The sequence below is a fragment of the Copidosoma floridanum genome, unplaced genomic scaffold, assembly GCF_036245765.1.
Source record: "Copidosoma floridanum isolate Cflo_tuat_1 unplaced genomic scaffold, Cflo_Japanese_pri ptg000001l, whole genome shotgun sequence".
Taxonomy (NCBI): Eukaryota; Metazoa; Arthropoda; class Insecta; order Hymenoptera; family Encyrtidae; genus Copidosoma; species Copidosoma floridanum.
This window is the reverse complement of record NW_028321878.1, coordinates 4,353,451-4,376,595: the sequence shown is the minus strand read 5'-3', so window position 1 is coordinate 4,376,595 and position 23,145 is coordinate 4,353,451. Positions and strand designations below refer to the sequence as shown.

Below are 23,145 nucleotides of genomic sequence, written 5' to 3'. Positions count from 1 at the left end.
TCCCGCGCGAATTTATAGCGACGCGCCACGAATGGCGCTTCACCATTAGACACACGGGGGGGGGGGAGGGATGATAATGATGATCGGCTCAACTCATCGGCGTGCGTGAGTCTACACACACAACGCACATCTGTCTCTCTCTCTCTCTCTCTATTTTTCTCCACCCGGTACCTCCCTTTTTTTTGTATTGTCAAGGATCGTTTTGAAGAATTAAAAAAAAAAAAAAAAAAAATCATCGAGCTTGCGTTTTGTTTGAAAGAATGAATAAGCCGGAGGTGGTGGTGGTGGAATGTTTGAATTCATTACGACAGTCGTGGCACTGCACAGTCGATCGGTTGAGGTACGGAGGATGGAATCTTAATTGGTGCGAACAATCAAGTTGACTGACGACGAGGAGAAAATAACGCTTCGGGAGCAAAGGGAACCTTGAGGTGCACTGACCGACGACATTACGTTGTATTTTTATATATAATATATAGGTTCGATCACCCGTGGAGATATTGGCATTGTTGACATTTTCTGTACGAGTAATTTTCAGCAAAATCAAATACATTGATGGATGTAATTTCATTTTTTAAATTCGGTGTTCGTAATTTTTGTGGTATCCCAAAACTCTATTTTGCCATTGTGGGCTATACCGTTTAAGAAATATTTTTAGAAATAATTAGGGTATACTGGCTCCATACACTGCTAAAAGTAGTAGAGTTTTCTTCAACGAACAAATTGTGGCAATTAACGTTAAACCTCACAGTTTTTACATTTTGACAGTTTTTGCCCGAGGAAAGCAAAACACTGCACCGCTCTTTTGTCGCACACCTGTACAAAGACAAAACGTGTACAGATTTAAAAAATTTTTTTTTTTTATTAAAAAACACCGTCGGCTTTGCCTCGAGCGATACTCTATACACGCTGACAGGAATGCGCTACTTTTCTCTGCCTCGTTTGGCGTGGTATTTTATAAGAGGTACCTATACGGGATGGATTAAAATAAATCCCCGTACCTTAACAATTTACGGCACTATAGATTACATTGTGCATCTCTAATGATGTAAGCCAAAATAATCACAGTTCTTATTGCTCTGGTAAACGCTGCATCAGCTAACTATTTTGCCCAAATGTAGCAAATAGTTGCGTTTGAATTCCGAAACATACCTAAATGTGTATCGGGGAAAAATTACGCAATAAGGATATATTTTACGCGTATTTTTTTTGTTTATTACTCAAAAACTGTTTCGATATTGTTAGGGTGGGAGATGATTATATTGCACGTCCCGATGTTTGTTCTCGGCCGAAATTAAAAAAAAAAAAAAAAAAAAAAACAGACATACCAGGTAGGGTGTAGGAAGCACGTGTCAGATCGGCCCGTGTATTATCATCTCCCGGTTTCGCAACCCACGCCAAAAGTATTGTACGCGGCCTTTCATCAGCTGGCGATACGCGGTACAGCAAGAGATGCACGATGGAATGAAAAAAAAAGAGAATATCCCGAGAAATTTATCGAGGCGATCAAAAAATGCCCCCTCCCCGCGCTCGTTGTTGCGGCTATACGCGCGAATCGGCTGCCGGTGTTTGGCCCGGAAAAATATTTTTCTCTCGTCCATTGTTCGACCGAGTGTACACGCAATTTTCGCTCGCGGGGCTCGACATTTTGTCTACGCCACTCTCGCGTACGTTTATTTTATAAAGATCAAATACCCCCACCTCCCGCTCCACCTGCTTTAAATTATCAATCTTACAAAATTTACTTATTGTTTTCTCTTTTTTTTTATGTTTTATCCACATAATCGTGTATTTTGGCTCCTCTCGTGCACTCGCGCGTTTATTGGGCATTATGCGGTTTGCTCGTTGCAAACAAAAGTCAAAAGGTCGTTAGGCACATTTTGATCCTACGATCGTGGAATGCGCCGTGAATTAAAAAAAAAAAAAAAAAAAGGGGGAAAGATCGTTTGCTGCAACAGTGCGGTGGGTATGGCAATACGAAATACGAGGTACTTATACGAGAAAGCTCCACCTCCGCGCTGTAGGCCGTACATTAGTTTTCGTCAGGAATGAAAAAATGATTTTCAAAACCCGATGATTTTTTTTTTTTTTTTTTTTTTTCTGTAAAGCTTACAATATACCATACGTATACATACGAGGCGCGCATAGATTTTTCCTTCCTCTCCCCACACACACCATGTGGTGTGCTTCTAATAGATCCATTCTTCTGCGATTCATAAGTCATTTGCAAAAGTCGATGTCTATTGCATTATTGTTTTTTTCCCCCTCCTATTGTAAAGCCATGTAAATTTATGTGCCTTGTGTGTTTGTGCGTGCGACACGCTACGTGCCCCGAATAATCCTTTTTTCCTTAAAATCGCGCACCTGTAATTAATCCTTGAAAATTGGTATAAAGTATAATACCCAAGAGTGTCTAATGATGACGCGAAGAATCGTATATATGATTGAAAACTATACCACGGCAAAAAGTAGATGGAGGGAGAGAATTAAGAAACAACAACTGTATGGGATAGGAGCGCAGCAAATACAATGGCCATAGTCCAGCCCACAATAAGAATAACGTTATGGCTGAAGAATCGCGAGCACGAGCGCGTGCGGGGGTACCTATCACGATATGATGCTGTAAGTGGCGCAAGCAAAAGTTTGCATGTATATACACATAATTACATCCATACAGCGCCAATTGGAATGTTTGCGTATATTATATGTGTACGTACATCTTGCGCCTTTCTCATAAGTATAGGTATACGGACCACATCGATGTATATATTGTATACGCACTGCACGCGTGTAGGTATACAAGGTATGCACGGAGATAAAGGCGACGAAGACGGTGATGATGATGATGATGATGGCGATCTCAGGGCGTGTTCCTTTCACTACTTTCGTATTGCATTTATTCGTCCGTGTTGGATAATACATATTATATCTGTACATCAAGCGGTTCTATTCTGCGTGCGTGAGTTTTTTTTTTTTTTTTTTTTTTTTCACAATGCCGCGTTGTAGGTATACGCACACGCGCATCATAATAGAACACACAACACCTTCCTCCGGTCCGTTTGCACATAGGTACGTGTAATAGTACACAAGCGTGCCTATTTTACAAAACAGGGAGTTGCCGGTATAGGCGTAACCCTCGCCGGCGGATTATTGTCGGGATGCTAATGTACCTATACCTACCCACAGCCTTTTCTTTTCTTTTTTTTTTTCTCTCGCGATTGTTCTTTTTTTTTTTCGTCAGTGGCCCTCCCGGGTTTTTCTCCCGTTGCAATTGGTTTTCGATCGGGCGCCTCGCGTTTGGAGAGCGTTGGTTGCGAAATCGATGCACCGAAAGATGATGGATCAAGTGCGCCTGAAGTCACGACCGTATAGGCTTTCGCGCTGAATTTGCCAATCCCCGAAATTATTAAGCTTTTTTCTCTCCGCAGCTGCGAATCCATAGGTGGTTTATGTATATGTACATGATACGAAAATACGATGAATCGTACAATATAATGTTGCTTAATCGATCAGTGACCAATTATATACGATCCGACGTTGGCTCGGCGCATTTGTCAAATCCGGCTCGTAAACAATAATTTTTACGTCTTCCCTATAAATGCATATGAGTGGGTATCTCCGATAATTAATTCATAAACGCGAGCGTCGACGATATAATTACTTTGAAAAAAGAAGAAAAAAAAAAAATCACCCATAGTTTTCCGATCAAAAACTCCTATGCCATCGGTCCTTGATTTCAAAGGTCGGAGCTGCACACAATATCCTCTTTGGCGCGACGCGTGTGGTTACGCGAGTATACTTGAAAAACTGTACGAGTTTTGAAAAATCCTTCGCAGACACTTCTCGTTTAGTCCCGTATAATGCACGAAATAATTGTATGTTTTCTCGCGCGATTGCGCGTCATAATCGCGATCGGCCGATAAATTTCAGCTGCTATCGCGCAATTGATTGATCGCGCTTGTATAATGCGCTCGGGTATTTTATCTCCCGTCCGCGCCATTTTGTCGGACTTTAACTCGCGCGCTGATAAATCATCGATCATCTCTCGCTATTATACCTTGAGCTCTTGGGTTTATCGGTAAAAGATCTTTATAAGTAGTCGTTGGCAAAAAAAAATCGGTTTCGTAAAATTGATCACTCGTTTTTAGCGGCCGGTATCTAGAGTTGTCATTTGATCTGCGTCAGTTTGATATCCATAATTTTAAATTGTGGCGGCGAACAACGCTGTGGTCGATCTGGTGATCCGAAAAATCGCTCCACCGCGTGAAGTTGCTCAAACAACAATGTAAGAGTTTTGGATCTTTTTTTTTATTTATTTATTTTTTTTTTTTCAAGTTCCAAATAATCTCGCAAGAGGTGTTTATTTTAGGATAAAGTTTTAATGAACATTTGGTGTTTTGCGAGCGCTGTGTAAGCTTATGTACTTGTCTGCAATTATCGAGCGAAGATGATTGACAGGATTCGTTGCCTCGAAGGAGGATGCAGGTAATATGTATGGAGTAACTGCTTTTATGGGATAATTATACACCAAAAGAGGCTCTGCTCACGTGTTTTTATGAATATTGATGCAATAATTTATTTATCATTTTGCTCAAGTAGAATTATTTCGAATTTTTTTTTTTTTTTTTTTTTTTTTGTAACACATGAATGAACTTTCACACATATCATAGTATTATGTACAGAGACGCGTTTTACATTCACGTGTAGATTTGTGAACCATTTGTTTTTGCTTTCATCTCTACATTTTCTTCTTTTTTTTATTTTACATCTGCTTTTGTTTTTGATAATCTCTTTGCATGTAATTTTTTTTTTCATTCACAGAAATAATAGGCTAAACATTTTTTTTGTTGTTTTTTTTTTGTTAAATTGTCATCAACTTTTTTGGTCCACAAGGCACTGACACTATACATGATGATTATTTATACAATATATAAATACATATTTCTCTTGTATAAAAAGACGAGAAAATAAACATCAATGCTTTCGTAAAAAGTATTTAAAAATATAATACTTAAAAATATTTTAGATAATATATTATGTATAAACGTTACAGAGCGCATACATTTCAAGTTTTTCTCACTGACAGCAGTTTACAAAAAAAAAAAATATTTTTTTATCTAAGATAGGGCAAGTACGAGGCGCGATTAACAAAGTACACGAAAAACAATCATCATCCATTGGATTAAAAAAATTTTTTTTTTTTTCGCATGAGATCTATAATTGTCCGTGCAGTGTGTAGTTAAGGTATATACCTTTAGATTATTTTTTTTTAGACAAAGTACTGTTTCTAATTGTACGAATTTCTTGGACCTGAAATATACAAATGACAACGATTCAGCATTCCAAGACTGTGAAATGCAACGCACTAAAGTATTAGGTACAATTAAAATAAAAAAGAAAACAATGACATAAATTCGACGCGTCGTTCTGACGTTTCGCGGATCTTTGCTCGTCTCTCCCCGTGAGACTTTTAAGCAAACAAGTGGCTGTACCTCTTGTACTTGTCCAAATAAAAAAATGTACAGTATTACTATGTGCAAGACGAACTGGTTATCCTCGCAGAGGAAAAATACTTAACGAATACGTATATCCATACGGTTTTGTAAAAATATATTATGTATATAAATATAGCGTGCGTGGAATAAAAAACACATACACGTAATGAAAAAAAAGGGGTCGGGGGGAGGATTCTTTAGACAGATCTAGACTTTTCACTTTCCAACAAGAGTTTAAGTATCTGCGCGCTTCCTTCGCTAATCAATGCTTTACACGAGTGCACAAACCGTAGCCTCCTCGTGAGTAACAGTGACTCTTGAAATCATATTGTATTAAGCCTCTTTATCGGTAATAACGAATAACCCTTTACGATACACAATTTTCATAAGTACGAAAAAGTTAAATTTAGAAATGGGCCACGTTGAACATTGTACGAATACCAGCGGCGAGCGCTCAATGTCCTACTCGAAGAAATCCGAGGCATATAGTTGACGCCGTGTCGAAATGTCTAAAATCGAGAGCACGTGCATATAAGATATATACAAACAGCCAACACCGTGTTCTCGCTCCGCTTAGCATGTAACCAGCAGCCAACAGGGGCGAGAACACCTTATGGGAGGCACCCCACACCTTCAGGGCAGCTCGTTAAGATTCAAGGAAATGAGACAAATAATACAGTACACGCCCTCATCGATGATTATTTAGCTGAACCAGTTCTCGGAATGATAGTAAGTTTTAATGGTTTTTTTTTTTTTTTTTTTTTTTTTTTTTTTTTTTTTTTTTTTTCAAAGTACATTTTTCGCGTGGCTCGACAGAACTGCGGCCGGAAAAAGAAGTTGAGGAGTCTTATCTCGGTTCAGCCCTCCACCGAAAACTCCTCGCGCGTTTGGGACACACAAACATACACGCGTACAGGTGGACGCCGATTATCACGCACCAATATCGATGTACCCGACACGAATTCCTTCACACACACACACACACACACCATTTTCCGTACCATAGTCTTGTAAGTACAAGGTACATATAGGATAGATGGATTTTTTGTGCACAACGCACCATGAGTACACGGTGTACTCGAGCGTGCAGTTGTTACAGTAGATGTCGAGAGAAGTGGAACAACAATTAAGCATGCATGTCATCGATGCGAATCTCGCGAGTGCAATTTCTCAAATCTCGCTTTCGAAGGGTAAACAAAAGGAGGTCCGGGGGGGTGGGGGTGTATGCGCGTTAGACCCCGGCGGAATGGTTGTTTTTCGGTTTCTTGGCGACGATACTCGGCTGCCTGTGAGTCGGCGAGTCGCTGAGCGGCTGCGAATCCTCGGCCGACGATTGGGGGTACTTTTTTTGATCGGGGTAGTTCCAGGGCTGGATCTCCGCGGTCCCGAAGATCTGGTAGACGACGTAGGTGCCGCAGGCCACGCACGCCGTCACGCTGAACACCCGCTGCCACGCGTCCAGCGATTGCTGACGTAACCAAAATCACAATTAGTTTTCGACTAATATTATAGACAATCGATCAGAGTATGTTGTTTGCATCTTGTTTTTTTTTTTTTTTTTTTTTTTTTTTTCAACTTACGCTCTCCTGGGTGAGCCAGCCGGCAGCCAGAGGTGAGAGGAAACTGGCCGTCATGTGAATGGTTTGTGCAAATGCCAGCACGGGCCCTGATCAAGAGAGAATTTTATTTTTTTACCATCAATATAAATATAAGATTGTCTAGAGAGAGAGAGAGAGAGAGAGAGAGAGAGAGAGCAGTTTGTGCTTACCGGCGAAATTCGGGGCGATGTCGACGATGTTGGCCATCGCTCCGGCGTACGCGGCTGTGATGAGAGTCACGGCGACGAACCACACGGTCAGCGCCAGGACTATGTTGCAGCCCAGGTAACCGATGAACACAACTAGAATCCCAGGAATGACTTGAGCTGAAAGCAAAAGGACCAAGTAAACAATTAAAACCATCGTCACGTGAACGACCAAATGTATATAGTCAAGTACGATACTTACACATGGCGGTGAATATTTTACGGACGTTGGTCAGCGAGAGCAGTTGTTTAGTGACCAGTAGATCGGCGATGTAACAAAACACGACGGAGCCAAAGTAGCTGCAGATGAAGGGTGCACCGGACAGCACGCCGTTCTGTGGTTGGACGATGAGAGAAAAAATTTTTTTTTGATTGTTACTGTGTGGTATAACATGTGTATTGTGCTTTTTACTAACAGCTTGAATGCCGAGTCCGAGAACGGTCTTGATGTACATGGGCCCGGTGATGATGAACACGTAGTGGACCCAGATCCGCCCGAAAGTCGTGATACCGATAGACCAGGCCGGCCACGAGGTGAGGATCGATCGCCACGGCACTGACACTCCCTGCGAGCGATATCGTTGCACGTTATAATGATGAACAAAGAAAAAAAAAAGAATTGGGTGTACCTCTTTGTTGTCGCTGGTGACTCCGCTGATGCTGCCCTGAATGTACTGGAACTCCTCGGTGGAAATGCGGGGGTGGGAGCTCGGCGAGTCGAAGGCGAAAAAGTACCAAAAGACGCACCAAACGAGGCCTATACCGCCGGTCGTGTAGAACACCAGGCGCCAGCCGTAATTCGCTATGATGAAGCCAGCCAGGGGGTAAGTGATGCCGATGCCGAAACTGAAGCCTGCGCAGCCAAACAGAACCGAAAACATCCGGAGCGTTAAGGGAGGACGAGAGCACCGGTGCCTGTAGCACTCTCACCCCCTTCATCATCTCTCTCTATGAATTTTCATATTTTCTTTTTTCTTTTCCATTATTATTATTATTTTTTTTTTTTTTTTTTTTTTTTTGCTCATCGGGGGGTACATTACATCGATTTTCTTTTATTATTCATACGTTTTTGTTTTCATTCCATCGCAATTTAGATTTTTTTTTTTTTTTTTTTTTTTTTGTGGTGTCTGTGTTTTCGGCTCTGCGCTCTCGCGTGGTGTCGATGCTCGGCGCCAGTGTCCAGCAGCAGCAGTAGTTTCGATAAGCGATGATGATTGTGGATTGTGGATTTTGGGGGTGGTGATCAGAGACACACGCACTTGTGATCGACTGACTGAGAGAGAGACTGTCGGAGTATATGATCTAAGCCCCGCAGCCGGAGAAGAAGAAGAAGAGGAGGGCGGCGCAGTCTGCAATGGCCGGTTGAAAATGAAACAACAAAACAGGGCTGTATTAGTCTCTCGCCGCTTCAACCTTTCTTTCTTTTGTTTGTTCCTATCTTTGTTTCTTTCACGTGTATGCGTGTTTTTTGGATTTTACTGTGTATATGATTGAATACGTGGGTGTTTTTTTTTTTTTTTTTTTTTTTTTGTTTTTTTACATTTACTCTCGCTCTTTCACGCTTAGATTGAACAAAAACAAAAAAAAAATTACTTTTTTTTTTCAATTTAAACGTAATTATTGATGGTTAGTTGTGAAGTTGAATGATCACTTTTTTTGGATACAGTTTTATTCGTGATGAAAAAAATCAAAGTGATCATTCATATTATTGATTTCGGCTGTTGAGGAAATTGTGTGCGAGGAAAATCGGTGGAATGGTGTGAGTGGGACAATGAAACTTCTATACCTGTAAATAACGATTTCCAACTTTGTTAGACTCGATAGATCTCATCCTGTGTCTATTTAAGCGTTAGAATTTTGAATTTTTTTAAAACATAAATTTAAAAAAAGAAAGTAATAAATACCTGCGTGAAAATATTAATAGCCCAAGTGTAGCAATGTTGATTTACATACGCACATGATAAACTCTAAATTTGAATTGATTAGTTGTTTTATCATTGTGTAGAACAACTTTTATGAAACAGATTATAAAAAAATAAATTAATTTTCATATCGACCGTTAGATAAAAATACAGTGATAAAAGATCGACTAACGATTGCATAAGCACTGCATTACTAATTCAAATTTAGAGAGTCACATGGTTGAAGAGCGAATAGGAGTGAAAAACGAAATTATTATTAAAAAAAAAAAAAAAAATTTGAAACGGTATAGAAAATTTTAGATGCAATGCACACGCCATGATAAGTATTAAATTGGATGTTAAAGTATACTCGGCCTTTCTCATGCTGTTGAGTGGTCACTGATGAGTATACCTTGAACTTGAACTTGGTCACTTCGTATGGCTGCCGCCTATTTTTTGTGTTTTTATGTTTGTCGCACTCTCTTTCTCTGCCTCTCTACACGTGTACTCGGGCACTCACACTCACTGTCGTCGGCTAATTCTAATGAAACTTTGTTTCCGCACAAAAGGAAAATTAAAAATATTTCAAATATTTCCTTGAAATCGAGAAAGAAAAAACATGAATTTGCATTAAAGTTATTCAAATTTAAAGGATTATTAATTGTTGTTGAGATAAATGTTTTGCATTATTTTTGTTAGTTTTTTTTTATGTTAAATATCATTTATGAAATTATTTCGTTTGCATGTATAGTAATATAAAAGAAATATTATTAATATTGCATTGATATAATTACACTGGTTTTTACAGCTGATGAAGAAAAATAAAGCATTTTAGTAAATTGTCAACATATATTTTTTAGGTAAAACAGCATTTGCGTTAGATAAAGTGAGAAAATGATTTATTTAGAAAAAAAAAAAAATCAATATTTTAAAATATCGTAGCCAGACTGAAATTTAAAAAATCGTAATAATTATTATTAAGACATAAATTTCACTTTTCTCCCTTTATCTTGCTAAAACTAAACTTATAACGACACAAAGTGCCTCCTCGTATTGTTAAAAAATTTTTTCACATTATTCACACATAAATATTATTACTCGTCTCAAGCGGCAAGCTGAAAGTAAACTCAAATATGTCAAATAATCGTGGCTATAGAAAAAAAAGTACCTAAACATCTGAAAATACTTTGCGAGATTTGGAAAAATTAATAAATCATACGAGAGTCATGGTTGAAATTAAAGACTAAAATCATGAGAGATTCATATGGCGGGGTTTTGTGTGAGAGTGTACCAATTTTGTATTTATATTAAAATAATTTATAGTAGTATATTTTTTTGATAAAAATTAGAAAATTAATGATAGTATGGTAATTATTATAAGTATTGAAGTTTCACTGTAACACACGAAATTTTTTTTTAGCTTAACCAATAATATAAATAAGTATAGAAAAAAAGAAAATCATTCGGATGTTTACAATACATGTATCATATTTTCATGTTATACTATGAAATTTCAATTACCTTGAAATGACGACATAAATCTGGAACGTTCGACTGCGGGTATCCATAATCCAACAATTGCGTACATGGCCGGCCACGTCAGTCCCTGCATAGTTTAATATTTTTTATTATTTTTATATACCTTCAATGACGCATGAAAATTTTCTTTGAATTACTGAGTCGTAGATGATAAGTCACGAAAGGTCGACAATTTATAAGTCGAGCTCAAAGTATTTTTTTCATCGATAAAACGCAATTATCGAGTTACGGCGTGAAATCAGTCCATTCACACATTGTTTTAAAATGTAACTCGATCCACCGGGCGCTCGGAAAGATATCGTGAAAAGCCATACCGCTCAATTGAAAATCAATAAGTTTCATCACGACAAAGCGAGCCAGGAAATTTTTTCAGTTTTTTTTTTTTCCCCCATGGACATTCACTTTGAAAAATTCACTCCGATAAGCTACAGCTATTTAAAATAATTTAAAAAAAAAAATCAACTCCCACGACGTTCATGTAAATGTACATAACAAATAATAAACTCACACTAGCGATCCCCTGAACGCTGCGGAGGGCGATAATAGCGCCGTAGTGAAATTCGGCGGCAGTTGGTATGAGCAAGCTGCAGATGGCCGTGATGAGCTGCGAGCCACCGAACACGGTCTTGGTGCCGAGGTACTGGGTCAACACGCCCCCGACCACTTGAGACAGGATGTAACACCAGTAAAACGAGCCGATCATCGTCGACTGGATGGCTGGGCTCCAGTCGAATTCGCCCTCGTCTTCGGCCTGTATACGTGCACAATCAAGGGTTTTTTTTTTTTTTTTATTTATTTATTTTTTTTTTTAAATAAATTGGGGCAACCTTGTACCTTGGCTGGTAAACTGACGTTCTCGAATGTTTCCTGCGTCGCGTTGACCGGCGCGGCGTTGCAGCTTATGGACAACGAGAGGTTGTTGGCCGATTGGTACTTGACCATCGACACCATGGCGATATTTATGTCCATTCGCATCATGAACGAGACGACGAAGCCCGAAAAGGATAGCATGTACAGGACTACGCGGGCTGGTACCATGTCTACAGTGTTAACGGTGATAAATGATTGATGCTTTCGTGGCAATGAGCAATGATTGTTGTTCGTTGTTTTGAAAATGTAACAAATTACCTGCAAATCTGCGCACGTAGTAAGCCGGTGGTGTTTTGTACGCGGGCGATTCCTCGTACCTGAAATCAAAACGCACACGGGACCTATTGAATTGCAATTAACCTATGCGTGCACGGGATGTGTTTAACCTATAAGTTTTTTTTTAGTTTATGATAAAAAATCAAATAGTTAAGTAATTGCAAACACGCGATGCGGCTGAATGTGTTTATTGTGTCAATTATTCAATGTAGCCTCGTTTCGATCATACCTAACTAATCGAAGAATTTTTTCCTTCCCCGATCAGCGATGACCAACATTTAATTTTAATTGCTCGGTTGCGTGAATTTTATGGAAAAAAAAAAAAAAAAAAACGGAGCGGAAAACTTTATTGACGACTAACAGGTGCGGCATACACGCGAGTTTAATACATTATCGTGCTGTGTGAGCCCAACATTTTACTGGATCCAGATTTTATTTTTTCCGGCCAAACGAAAGAGAAAAAAATTACAACGGCCTACAGTCACATGGAAGATTCGCGAGAAAATTTACATAAATAATTGAAACCGTACGAGCAAACGTGCAATAGTTGCACCACCCAGTCGAGAGGTGGAAAAGCGCATTTATTGAAATTTCAAAAAATCCATCTCGATTCAATAAAAAGTGATTCCTCGTGCGCCGACGCGAGGATTACGCAACTCAAAGAGGTATCAAATGATTGGCCGCGGTTGAGGATAAAAATACGCAATTACAGTTTAACCGGAGCATGCATATTAAGTTTGCACTGCGACTTCGGACAAGTGACTAGAAGGAAATAGAAGGAGAAAAAAAAAAAACATCTGGTTCATCTAATTATAAATGAGCTCGACTACTCTACCGCTGAAAGCTTATCCGTCTTTGTTTCAAAATCTGGCTGGTTTTCACTATATATATACTGTCCGCGTGCAGTGTTCCAGTCGAGGGAATTCGATGGGACGCGATAATGCGTTTTGATGCCAAAAAACTCGTGCCAATAGTGCGACACGAATTTGTACGAAAAAAAAAAAAAAAAAAAAAAAAAAAAAAAAAAAAATCCTTCCGAAAGCATATGCACAAAATTTCAAATATTCACCAAATTGGCATCCAATAACACTGACCTTTCGGAGCTCTCCATTTTAGCTGGTGGCTGTTGGTTGGGTTCTTTTTGGGCTGACCTCTACTTCACCAAGTACATCCAAAATCACCTCAAATTCTGCAACAAAAATATTCAACGATTTTTTTCCATCAGTTGCTTCATTTTTCCCCTCAACTTTGGGACGATGCTTTCAAATTCACCGCAATGTTGTATTACTGTTTTTATATAAAAAATGACATGGTTACGCTCAATTTTATCGTATCATCGTAAATTCTATTAATTTCTTCGACTCAACGTGGTACATGCATAGTTCAACTAATAATTTGAGATCGTGACTCGTAAAAAAAGATGCAGCGTTGCTCAACGAGGAAACACAAAAAAACATCCTTACGACAATCAACAAAACTTTCAAGTTTTTCTTCACTCGTATAGTACAATTGAGACATAAAATTTTCCCTCGACACACTGTAAGTATAATCGATTCCGCAATTAAGACGTTCACGTTATTTTTCCACTGGTGGGCTGTAAACATTTAAAACCCCTCAACTCCTCGAAGATCGTGGATGCATGTCGCAACACTTGAAAAAATACCCGCAAAGTCGTGAAAACTGATCCATGTATAGATTGTGCACACAAGCTAACGCAAAAGGGGGGGGGGGGATCCCTGATTGTCTGTCTCGAAAAAAAAAGCCTCGAACAATAATTACATACAATCCGACAAATTGCCTCTCCCTCTGCGCTACACCGGCTGGTGGTGGAGTACATTCATGAACCGAACTTGCTGCTGATGTCTTTTTTTTGCAAGCGCATCATTGCGTAATCGGACAATACTACAATGTAACTCCCCGCCTCGTTTTTTTTTTTTTTTTTTTTTTTTCTTCAAAGCAGAATCGCAATAAAATAAATTTACATTGGCGATCGATACTTATTCGTATATACACATACACGACAAATCGCGATAATATAACGCGTGTGTATACATCTGACGAGAAATTCATTGTGCATTGTTAAAAGTGACGCTCGGCGTCAAAGCTCGGTTAAATAAATTTATAGTAATCCACTGGATCCCCCTCCCCCCCCCTCCTAGTGCGATTTGCTGATTTGTTTGATTAGAGGGGTATATTAATTGTGCATTGTCATGTGGCGCGATATTTTTTTTTTCCACAGCGCGTGTGCACAGCGATCGACTTTTGACGATTTCCATGAAATAACAAGAGGCCCCATTGTTTGATGGAGATACCAGCAAAGTTGCATCGGGTCGATGCGTGTGTATTTTTGTGTCTAGCCACCGGGTTTCTGTCCAAGTGTGTAATACGTATATAGATACGCGCGTGTACTTGTAATTGCGAGAAACACGAAAATAATGCAAAAATCGTCACAATAATTTCCGAGTAAAGTCTCTTACGAGCGCCGGACGGACGTACAGGCTATCACGCGAAAAGAAGAAAAAAACATTGTCCGCCGATCTGAAGGCTACTGCGGTGCTCTCAGCGCGCGAGCGACAAAGCGATTAGATGGCCTAATTCAAGATATTGCGGGCATTAGTCGGCTATTTTTTTTTTCCTTTCCAAGTTTTACTGAATTGCACCGGAGAGCCGATGAAATTGTTTTTCAAGCAAATTAATGACAGAGGGAGGAACAAAAAATGGTGCTGCAGTCGCCGTGAGGTAATTCTGTAAATATACTTATCGAGAGTACACGCACCTCGAAAACAAATGTTTCGCCCCGACAATCGAAATGTATGAGTCACGAGCGCGCGTACAATCGCGAGTAAGCGCCTTTGGCGAAATAATAATTTGAAACTAATAAAAGCTTCATTGCACGCGACTGTTGTAAGTGTTGTACTTTAAATTGGTCGTGGAACGAAAATACTCGTGGCACGTGATTATATGTATATCTCGACATGTGTTACGCGAAACGCTTCATCAGCTCGACACTCCCCTGTATACACTAGATATACACGCCAAAGCTCTCGATCGTGATTGTTACGAAAAATTCCTACCAGCGGCTAACTCGTTGATTTACGCGAAAACGTGCAAAGCGTGTCGCATAATGGTTTCGCGATATTGCTGCCAACAATTATTTTTAATATTGCATCATGTATTGTCACATGTGACTCATTTTACCATAATACACTTATAGCCTTTGCGGACAGTTGTATTGTTTATCGAAAAAATGCTTGTTGATCTACCGATGAAGATTTTGGCTCTTGGATTCTCAACAGCATAGTACCTTTCGTCTACTTGTGCAATTTATAAATTGTCCGTACGAATAGACGATTAATAGTGCAACTTATGTTTTCCAGTGTGAAAAAAAAAAAAAAAAACCAATTAATCCATTGTAAAAACGAAGCGCAATAAAAGCATTAAATAAAGCACGCATGGTTAGCTACAACTTTTTTCTGGTTTATACTCGTATAATTTATCGTACAAATAAATAAGTAAAAGTGAGACTACAAAGCCGTCGTCGTGAATCATTGTATCAAGTGCATCGGCGTATATTATAGAGTCGCATCAGAGTTGCTAATGCCGTACAAACACGTACGTGGATAGTCATTTAAAATTCGATTAACACGATGACACGAATCGTTCGTAAAACGTGGCTCTAAAATGTAATTTTAATTTTCGTGTGTATAGAAGCGAAAAATCAATGTCTCCTGCTCGAACGAATGAAATATATCATTTGAGCGACGCGATGCAATGGAAACGTGAATTTTTTTTTTTTCTTCTTCTCTCAATTCACGAATAATTTTTCACCTCGATAACCAACAATGGCTTTTCCCACATGATCAAGGTGACGCCCCCCTTTTTTTAACAACCTCGATTAAAAAGCTCCGCGAGCTTCAAGTTTTTTCCAAGTTTAAATACAGTGCGACACTACGCGCGTCAAGCTGACGCGATCTTGTACGCTCGTGATATTCCATTACAATGAAAATAGTACCCATACCCATCCAAGACTCGGGGGACAATGAATATTTATGACCCTTACTATTGTACCCCCCCATTGGAATTCCTTTTGATGTATAAGTTACACGGGGTCGTAATTTCTAAGCCTTTGAGAATTCAACGAGTTTCTTAGGATCGATGCGACCCGAATTCACGGAATTCTGAAATCGAAGGAAGAACTTTTATGAAAAATTCCAGCCCTGCCCGCAATTGTCCTTTTCCCCTTGATTCCATCGCAGAGGTCCATGTGTGACGCATATGTTATACTCCGGCACAATTGTCCCTTGCCTACCCGGGGGAGTTGTGGTGCTTCGTCGAAAGAATTTCATTTATATACTTATACCCTTATAATCAGACCTCTGCCTGTTATTCTAGACTATATACTTGTATTATGTATACATATATAAAAACTTGGTTTGTCCTCGGTGTGTCACGTTATGATCTATACAGACCTAATCCATTGACGGCACTTCAAATATCCGTGATGATTCAGCTGAATTTTCGTCACGTCGACGGCACTGTTACCCGCGAACCCTTTGATATTCGGAGCCATTACAGCTATTACAATAAAATATCCGATTATTTTCAAAATCAACCGTACCTGCACACGTGCGATCGGTAACGCATCGTATATGGTCACTGCTCGCGACAACGATATATGGCACTTATAACTGCAAGGTTTCACAAACGAAAAAATTTATACATGCAAGTAGGCGTTGTATAAGTACCTAAAGGGTATGTGATGTGTACACGGTATGAAGTTCGGGTAGATCGATACCGCCTATGTATACTAAGCGCACCTTGCACGTGTATCGATCGCGCTCCAACATGCTATGCACACGACGCTGCAGCTTATTGAAATCACACGTATGTATAAAACGTGTAATTTTCATCACATCAATTTGCGTGTACTAGAACGCCCATGGACTTTACCTCGGAGCGATAGAGATCATAGAGATTCATGGAATCAACGAAGAAAAATTCAATGGCGACCGTATTTATGCTACCGATTTGCCGTCATTTCGACCTCCACGGTGTATATAGTGCATTTTAGCATTGTGTGTATAATATGTGAGTAAAGCGTCAAATGTATAATATGTGCATGCAGCCCACGAGTATCGGAGGAAAATTATTATGGTCAAGTTCGCGGTATCGATCGCTATACGCCGTTATTGCACAACAAACGAGCACACGCGCAAGGTATAAATTCCGTTATACTTACACCTGTAGAAAAAGCAAGCTCGTTCGTTCGAAAATTCGGTACTACAAAAAGTGCATTGTTAAAATAAAACAACAACACCCTCGCACTTACTGATCGGCGGTGAGTATAGTCGGAGCGACGCATGTAACCGTATATTATGTGTATGATCGTTAATCTCGCAACGTTAAAGGCTGGGTGAAGTGCGAAAATCGGCCGGGGATCGTTGACGGTTGCAGCAGCGGCGGCAACAACAGCATGACCCGAACGGACCGACAGCGCAGAGCGAAGAAAACAAACGCAAGTATCGTCCGTAGGTTGCGGCCGAATCGGTTCGACTGAAAAGCCGGACTGTGGTCTCTCTGGAGTCGACGAGGAGTTGTCGTCGCGCTCGTACATGTATACGTATATTTATGTATATACCGCGACTGGCTAGTGATACGCAGAACCATGCACGGGTGCCACCTTCTTCCTGTATATTACCCAAGATAATATTATATACATACCACTCTCTCACGCCTGCCATTGCGTAATGTGTATGAATGACATACATTTCGAACGTTTTTTTTTTTTTTAATTTTCTCTTTTATTTTTCGAGTAAGAAGGCGACGATGTTTATGTATAGTTATCCGTACACGCGTGAACCAATTTGTTACAGTTGTCATGATATCATTGAGCACATGCAGCTAAGTACGTGTACTCTATTTTACAATGAGGAGGAAACGAGCGATGGAAAGAAAAGGGGCGTCTGGCTCGTTCTCCTTGGGGTTCACGATCGATCAATCGATTAAAACGCGCCGCGGCGAAGTATATACACTTCTCTATTCTAATTACCCGCCGTCCGTGATGCGCATCGGCTTTCACGGCGTGTTTATTGTTTCGAGCTATACACGATTAAGCTATATATGTATGTTATGTATATACATCGACGGTACGCTGGGGGGGGGAGGGCGAGACGCCATGAGAATTCAGTATTATGCGTGTATGTACGTATATGAACTCTGATTGTTATCGGATATTGAAATTGGCGCGCGCTCTTGCGTAATTCCTTCGGAGGAGGATTCGAACATATGCGGGTGGCCTCTCCATCTGAAAAAACAGAGGTAATTAACCAAAGTTCGATCAAGTGGTCGTTTGATTCGAGAGATTATTTTGCCTTTTTGTTACCAATCGGGGGATATCACCGAGTGCGTCTCCGAGGGCGCGCATTGTCTCGGCAAGGCTTACGCAACGCCGAAGCGCGTACATACAATACACATTTGTACACGTTGATTATCGCGTGTAAGTGTTTAGTTTCCGAGATCGGCTCTCACGCGATATGTACCTACTTGTGTACGCATCGGGCTCATCCTTGTTTTTCTCTTATCCCTCTCCTCCATCAGGGGCTCATTTCAATGGAGATCGGCGTCTCGTTCGCCTGCACGTCTAGAAAAACGTCGAAAATATCGCGTTACGCGCTGACCGGTACATCATGGGTTTAAATGTTAATGGCCAATGATGGAATCGACTGTGTATATATGTTTGGTAAGCGGAGCGCGTGATACGAGTCACTTGACCCTTTTTGATGGTGATGATGATGATTCGACGGCACGTGATGTTTATTATGAGGTGTACGATTGTGTGCGTTATACATATACACAAAAGTGAGCATTGGAAATGACTTGAGTGAGCGTTTGATGCTCGTATATACAAATTGGCAACTCTGATTTCCTCGTTCAAGCGCGCCCATCACATTTTCACTTAATGTGAATTTCTTTTTTTTCTTCTATTAGGTACTTTTCTTAATTCGTTTTGTTCGTTCGCTTATGAATTTTGTTTTTTCACTTCCCGATAAGTAGTGACCCAAAAATTTTATTTGTGTTTTTTATCGTCTGTTTTTGTATTAATATTTTTTTAAAACGGTTTTTTCGTTTTGTTACATAAGTTTTTTCACAAAAAATGCATGATTTCAATTACCGCTTTTTAACAGATGTTTCGATTAGAGCATCAAAAAATTTTTTTTAAAATGTGATGTTTTGTCGGAAAGTAATCATAAAAATGATAACGTTACTTTGTCATTTAACGTAGTTGAACTACTGAATAAAAAAAAAGTGACTTGGTATTAGAAATGAGAGTTTAAATTAGATGAATTGTTTCTTCAATTACTGGACACATGCATATTACTATATTTAAACTGGAAATTCGTGGCAACACTTAAAGTTTTTCAACGGCCTATCTCCATTGTTTAAGCAGTGAAAATGATATAAATATTTACAATCAGTGGATATTTGATACATAAATGTCGAAAATAGTTCGAGAAAGCGTCGTGTCGGCCCATTGTCATACTATTATTGTGTATACAATGTGGCAAAAGATATACTTGAAAGTTATTTTAACGCAACCCTGATTTCTCTCAATCAACAGAGCTCATTCCTGTTTGTAATGAAAAAAAAATCGCTTTGGAACCTTCACTTGTTTAAATCGATAACTTTTGATTTCGTTTAACATAAATTCCAGAAAGCAACTCCGTGATGTTTTTCACCGAGTCGAAGAGAAATTTTCACGCCCATAGGCTACATTTGTTTTTCCAATCGTCTCGCGGATGAAAAAACTTATCAGACGCGCGTATATTAATCCCGTAAGTCCAAGTTTCCATGGGCAGTACATTGAAACCGAGAAAAGAAGCGGTCATTGGGCGCAAACATTGACTTTCGGCGACTGTGCTTGAGGAGGACAAACAACACAAGCTTCGTTATTTATTCCCTCGTACCGTTCACAAGGTATAATATTTTCCACGCAAATGGAAGGAAGACTCCGATATATATATTTACTCAGTGGATCAAATGTTTCGTTATCTGTATGAAAAAAAACCACAGCTACACACACACACGTGTGCTTTGTTGGTCATCGTCATGCGGAATAACTATTTGACCAAGCTCTACTATCGTGCTCCAGTAGCGCTATCTTTTAGATAACACTAGAAAAAAAAAAAAAAAAGAAAAAAAAAAAGAACTATTATCGTGTTTGCCGACTTTCTCTTTGTCGCCCCGGACATTCCGTGCCCGATGGGTTCGGGAGAGACATTATACACGTGTCTCTAAAAATGTCCATCCCTAGCGAACCGTCGTTTGGGACCCCACGTGCACTCAAGGGCCCTTCGCTCTCCCGTAGTTTTTCCCCTTCTCTTAACCTCCATCGTCGGTCCGGAGACGGAAGTTCGCACAAGTGTTGGAGAAAGCGCTCGTGCGGGACTTACCTCTCGAAGCTCGACGCCAGCACGCGAAGGTCGAGCCCAAGGGTACACAGGCCGATGGAAGCCGCGAGCGGGTCCTGGGACGTCAAGGTACAACTTATAGGAGGAGAGACGGCCCACGCGACAATATTATACGTAGTATACTGAGTTCCCTCTTCCTCCGGCCCCTGCGGCGGCTTTTCGATTTTATACATATATACAAGCACGTGGTGGTGGCGACAGTACGACTAAGACGGAGCCGGGAAACGATGCGCCTAATGGGTATCGAAAACTATCTACGTTTGTTGGTAATTTACGTGGGTTTATCAGAGCAATAGATAAAAACGGGCACTTTCATTGGCTAGTCAGTTTGATGTTAATTATTGAAAATCCAACCAGATGTTGGGATAAATTGTCCGAGGTTCAAAGGTTCTTTTGCACGTTAAACGTTATATACACGGGTCATTGCATTGCTCGTTTCTTATCATACGCTTACATTTTCTCGTCTCGACAGTTTTTTCATCAATTTAGTTATCTGCATGTACGTGTTTTTTCAAGCTATACGCTAATCTTTGAATTACAGTTTTTTTTTTTTTATCCAGTTTTATGTAATATGATGAAATCAACATTATTTGAAGATCCCAGCTATAGGCTCTATGCAATAGTTCGTAACAGTATATACACAGCTTATTTTATTAAAACTTGACTGATTCAACGGCTATTAACAAAAAGAAGCTATAAATAACGTATACCTCACTCCAAATTAATTTTCCGGTTAAAGAGATTTAAATCGTTTCTCGTTTTTCTCAAGCTATTGTGTGCCAAGTATTGCACGCAATAACGAGGAGGCCAAATGTATCGCTTAAATGTTAAACAGAGTGTTAACCTTCGACCGAACGACGGAGCGAAACCGGCATCATAATACAAGTGACCTGCACGTGACTTGTAAAAAAAAAAAAAAAAAAAAATAGCTAGCCACGTGTAAAGAAAGGCTTTTTTTCACTCATTTGAATACCGTCCGAAAAAGCAAATCATAATTTAGGGGCTTCCTATTGGACGCATCGACTCGCTTGCATAATCGCCCGCCTCCTATTTAGGTATACTTCTCGCGTCACGTGGAACGAGATACACATAATTTTAGCGCTTCGAGAAAGATCAAGATTCGGTGGCGAAAACCGCAGCTGCGCTGCCCAAAAGATAGTTACTACTTATCCCAAAACGAAAGAATTGCGTTATTTTTTTTGCATTGCATAATGCGATTAGTGATGGCTCTATAGTTTTTTGGAACCGCTGAGTATACTGAATGTATCGGGCAGTTTCTAAACAAACTGATTCATATAAAATTGTACCAAAGTATGGGTAACGCCAAAATTTCCTTTTTACTCGTTCGCAGTTTGCAGTAACAATTCGGCATCCAAGACCTCAGCGCGTTCAAGCCGAGCTGCAAGCTCTCCCGTTTATATTTCGGCCCCTCGAGCCTAAAAAAAACCCCAAGTGTCTCTGTTCCCTAAAATTGAAAACCCTTGCCTCCGGCTAATTTACGTTGCTCTAGCTTTGCGTCACGCGAGTGAGAAAGAAAAAAAAAAAAAAAAAAAAAAACGAAACAACGCAAGGACGTCAGTTAAGATGACTAACGCCTCTGCAGAGCTGCAGTTTCAGCGCTATACAATAACTCCAGATATAGGGGAGTATTAACGATCGAAAAAGCACATGCCTCCTATACAACTAAACGGCAATCTCTCGATATCTCCTACGCCTCGTGTATACATAAGATTTGAGAGTAGTGTCACGTAGGGAAGGGCGCAAGCGCACAAACTACCGTGAGGGTATACATATTGTTGTACTTGCAGCGTGGACTGCTTCATAATTTACGAGTCGAGTGTGGCAAAAAACAAAAAAAAAATAAAGGGTGGGTGTCACTGTGCGTGAAAGGAAAAAAAAAAAAAAAAAAAGAAGAGTCCCCTACCAGACAGGGATTCCGGGACGCGATTCCGGCGAGCCTCCACAGCTGCTGGGCCCTTGGCTTCGCTGACATACTTATAGTTCCGGAAAAACTACACCCCAAGCACGACCACACGAGAGCTGCCACCGCTCCTTTTCCACGCCCTACCGCTCGATCGTGGAATTTTCCATGGTCCACCCTCGCGGCTCTGTCCTGTCACCAAAGCTCGTCGCGACAGCTTTTTTTTTTTTTTTTTTTTTTCCACCTCGAGCCTCGAGATGCGCGACTTTGGCCGTCTCTTTAGGTGGCGTTTGTATACAGGGCAGCGCGAGCTTTCGCGGATACGTCCCGACGTTAACTGACAGAGAGATTGCCGAGCTCGTGTGTGTATACGCGGTTGTATCTACGACCACCCGTGCGTGGTGGACATCTGCGCCGGCGACTCGGAAGAGAGCAGAGCCCTGCAGAACCAGTCGCTGCGAATATAATACGTGCACACACACATTATATATTGTGAGCTTTGGTTGACCGGCTTTGTTGCGACGGTAACCGTATACGGGCCAACCGATGGCTAATCCACCCTATAGACCATGGTAATACCGTTAGTTGTCGGTTGGGGCTCTCGTTTCTCTGGTTGATGATCCGTACTGTTTTACTCGCGCTCGATCGACCACTTTTTTCGCCGATTCCTCTCTGTCTGTCTGGCACGACTTGATTTTTTTTTTTTTCTGCGGCCAATCTCTCTGATATACTTACCTCTAGGTAACGATTGCCTTGGACTTTTACTCGAGCAACATGGGGAATATCGATTAATTTATTGTTTATTTTTTTTTCTCTCGGTATACGATTCCGATATTTCCGAAACAAGATATTTCATCTCGTACGGGAAAAT

At 40.2% G+C, this 23,145-nt stretch overlaps 1 protein-coding gene across 5 annotated transcripts; it reads right to left on the bottom strand.

The window, feature by feature from the left end:
• Nucleotides 1-4,347: 4,347 nt before the first annotated feature.
• On the bottom strand, nucleotides 4,348-22,590 carry LOC106642811 (sialin). 5 transcript variants are annotated; one of them, XM_014357693.3, is made up of 12 exons: nucleotides 22,278-22,590; nucleotides 12,980-13,074; nucleotides 11,868-11,926; nucleotides 11,574-11,779; nucleotides 11,248-11,490; nucleotides 10,722-10,806; nucleotides 7,929-8,152; nucleotides 7,716-7,865; nucleotides 7,502-7,634; nucleotides 7,264-7,419; nucleotides 7,076-7,161; nucleotides 4,348-6,963 (listed from the first exon to the last, which is right to left on the bottom strand). In XM_014357693.3, exons 2-12 carry the CDS (start codon nucleotides 12,994-12,996, stop codon nucleotides 6,727-6,729), a joined length of 1,596 nt encoding a protein of 531 aa, XP_014213179.2. In that variant the 5' UTR covers nucleotides 12,997-13,074; nucleotides 22,278-22,590; the 3' UTR covers nucleotides 4,348-6,726. The 5 variants fall into 5 exon arrangements, with proteins under 5 accessions (XP_014213179.2, XP_014213180.2, XP_014213178.2 ...); XM_014357694.3 differs by lacking the exon at nucleotides 22,278-22,590 and adding an exon at nucleotides 20,336-20,592; XM_014357692.3 differs by lacking the exon at nucleotides 22,278-22,590 and adding an exon at nucleotides 17,215-17,438.
• Between the last annotated feature and the right edge of the window lie 555 nt (nucleotides 22,591-23,145).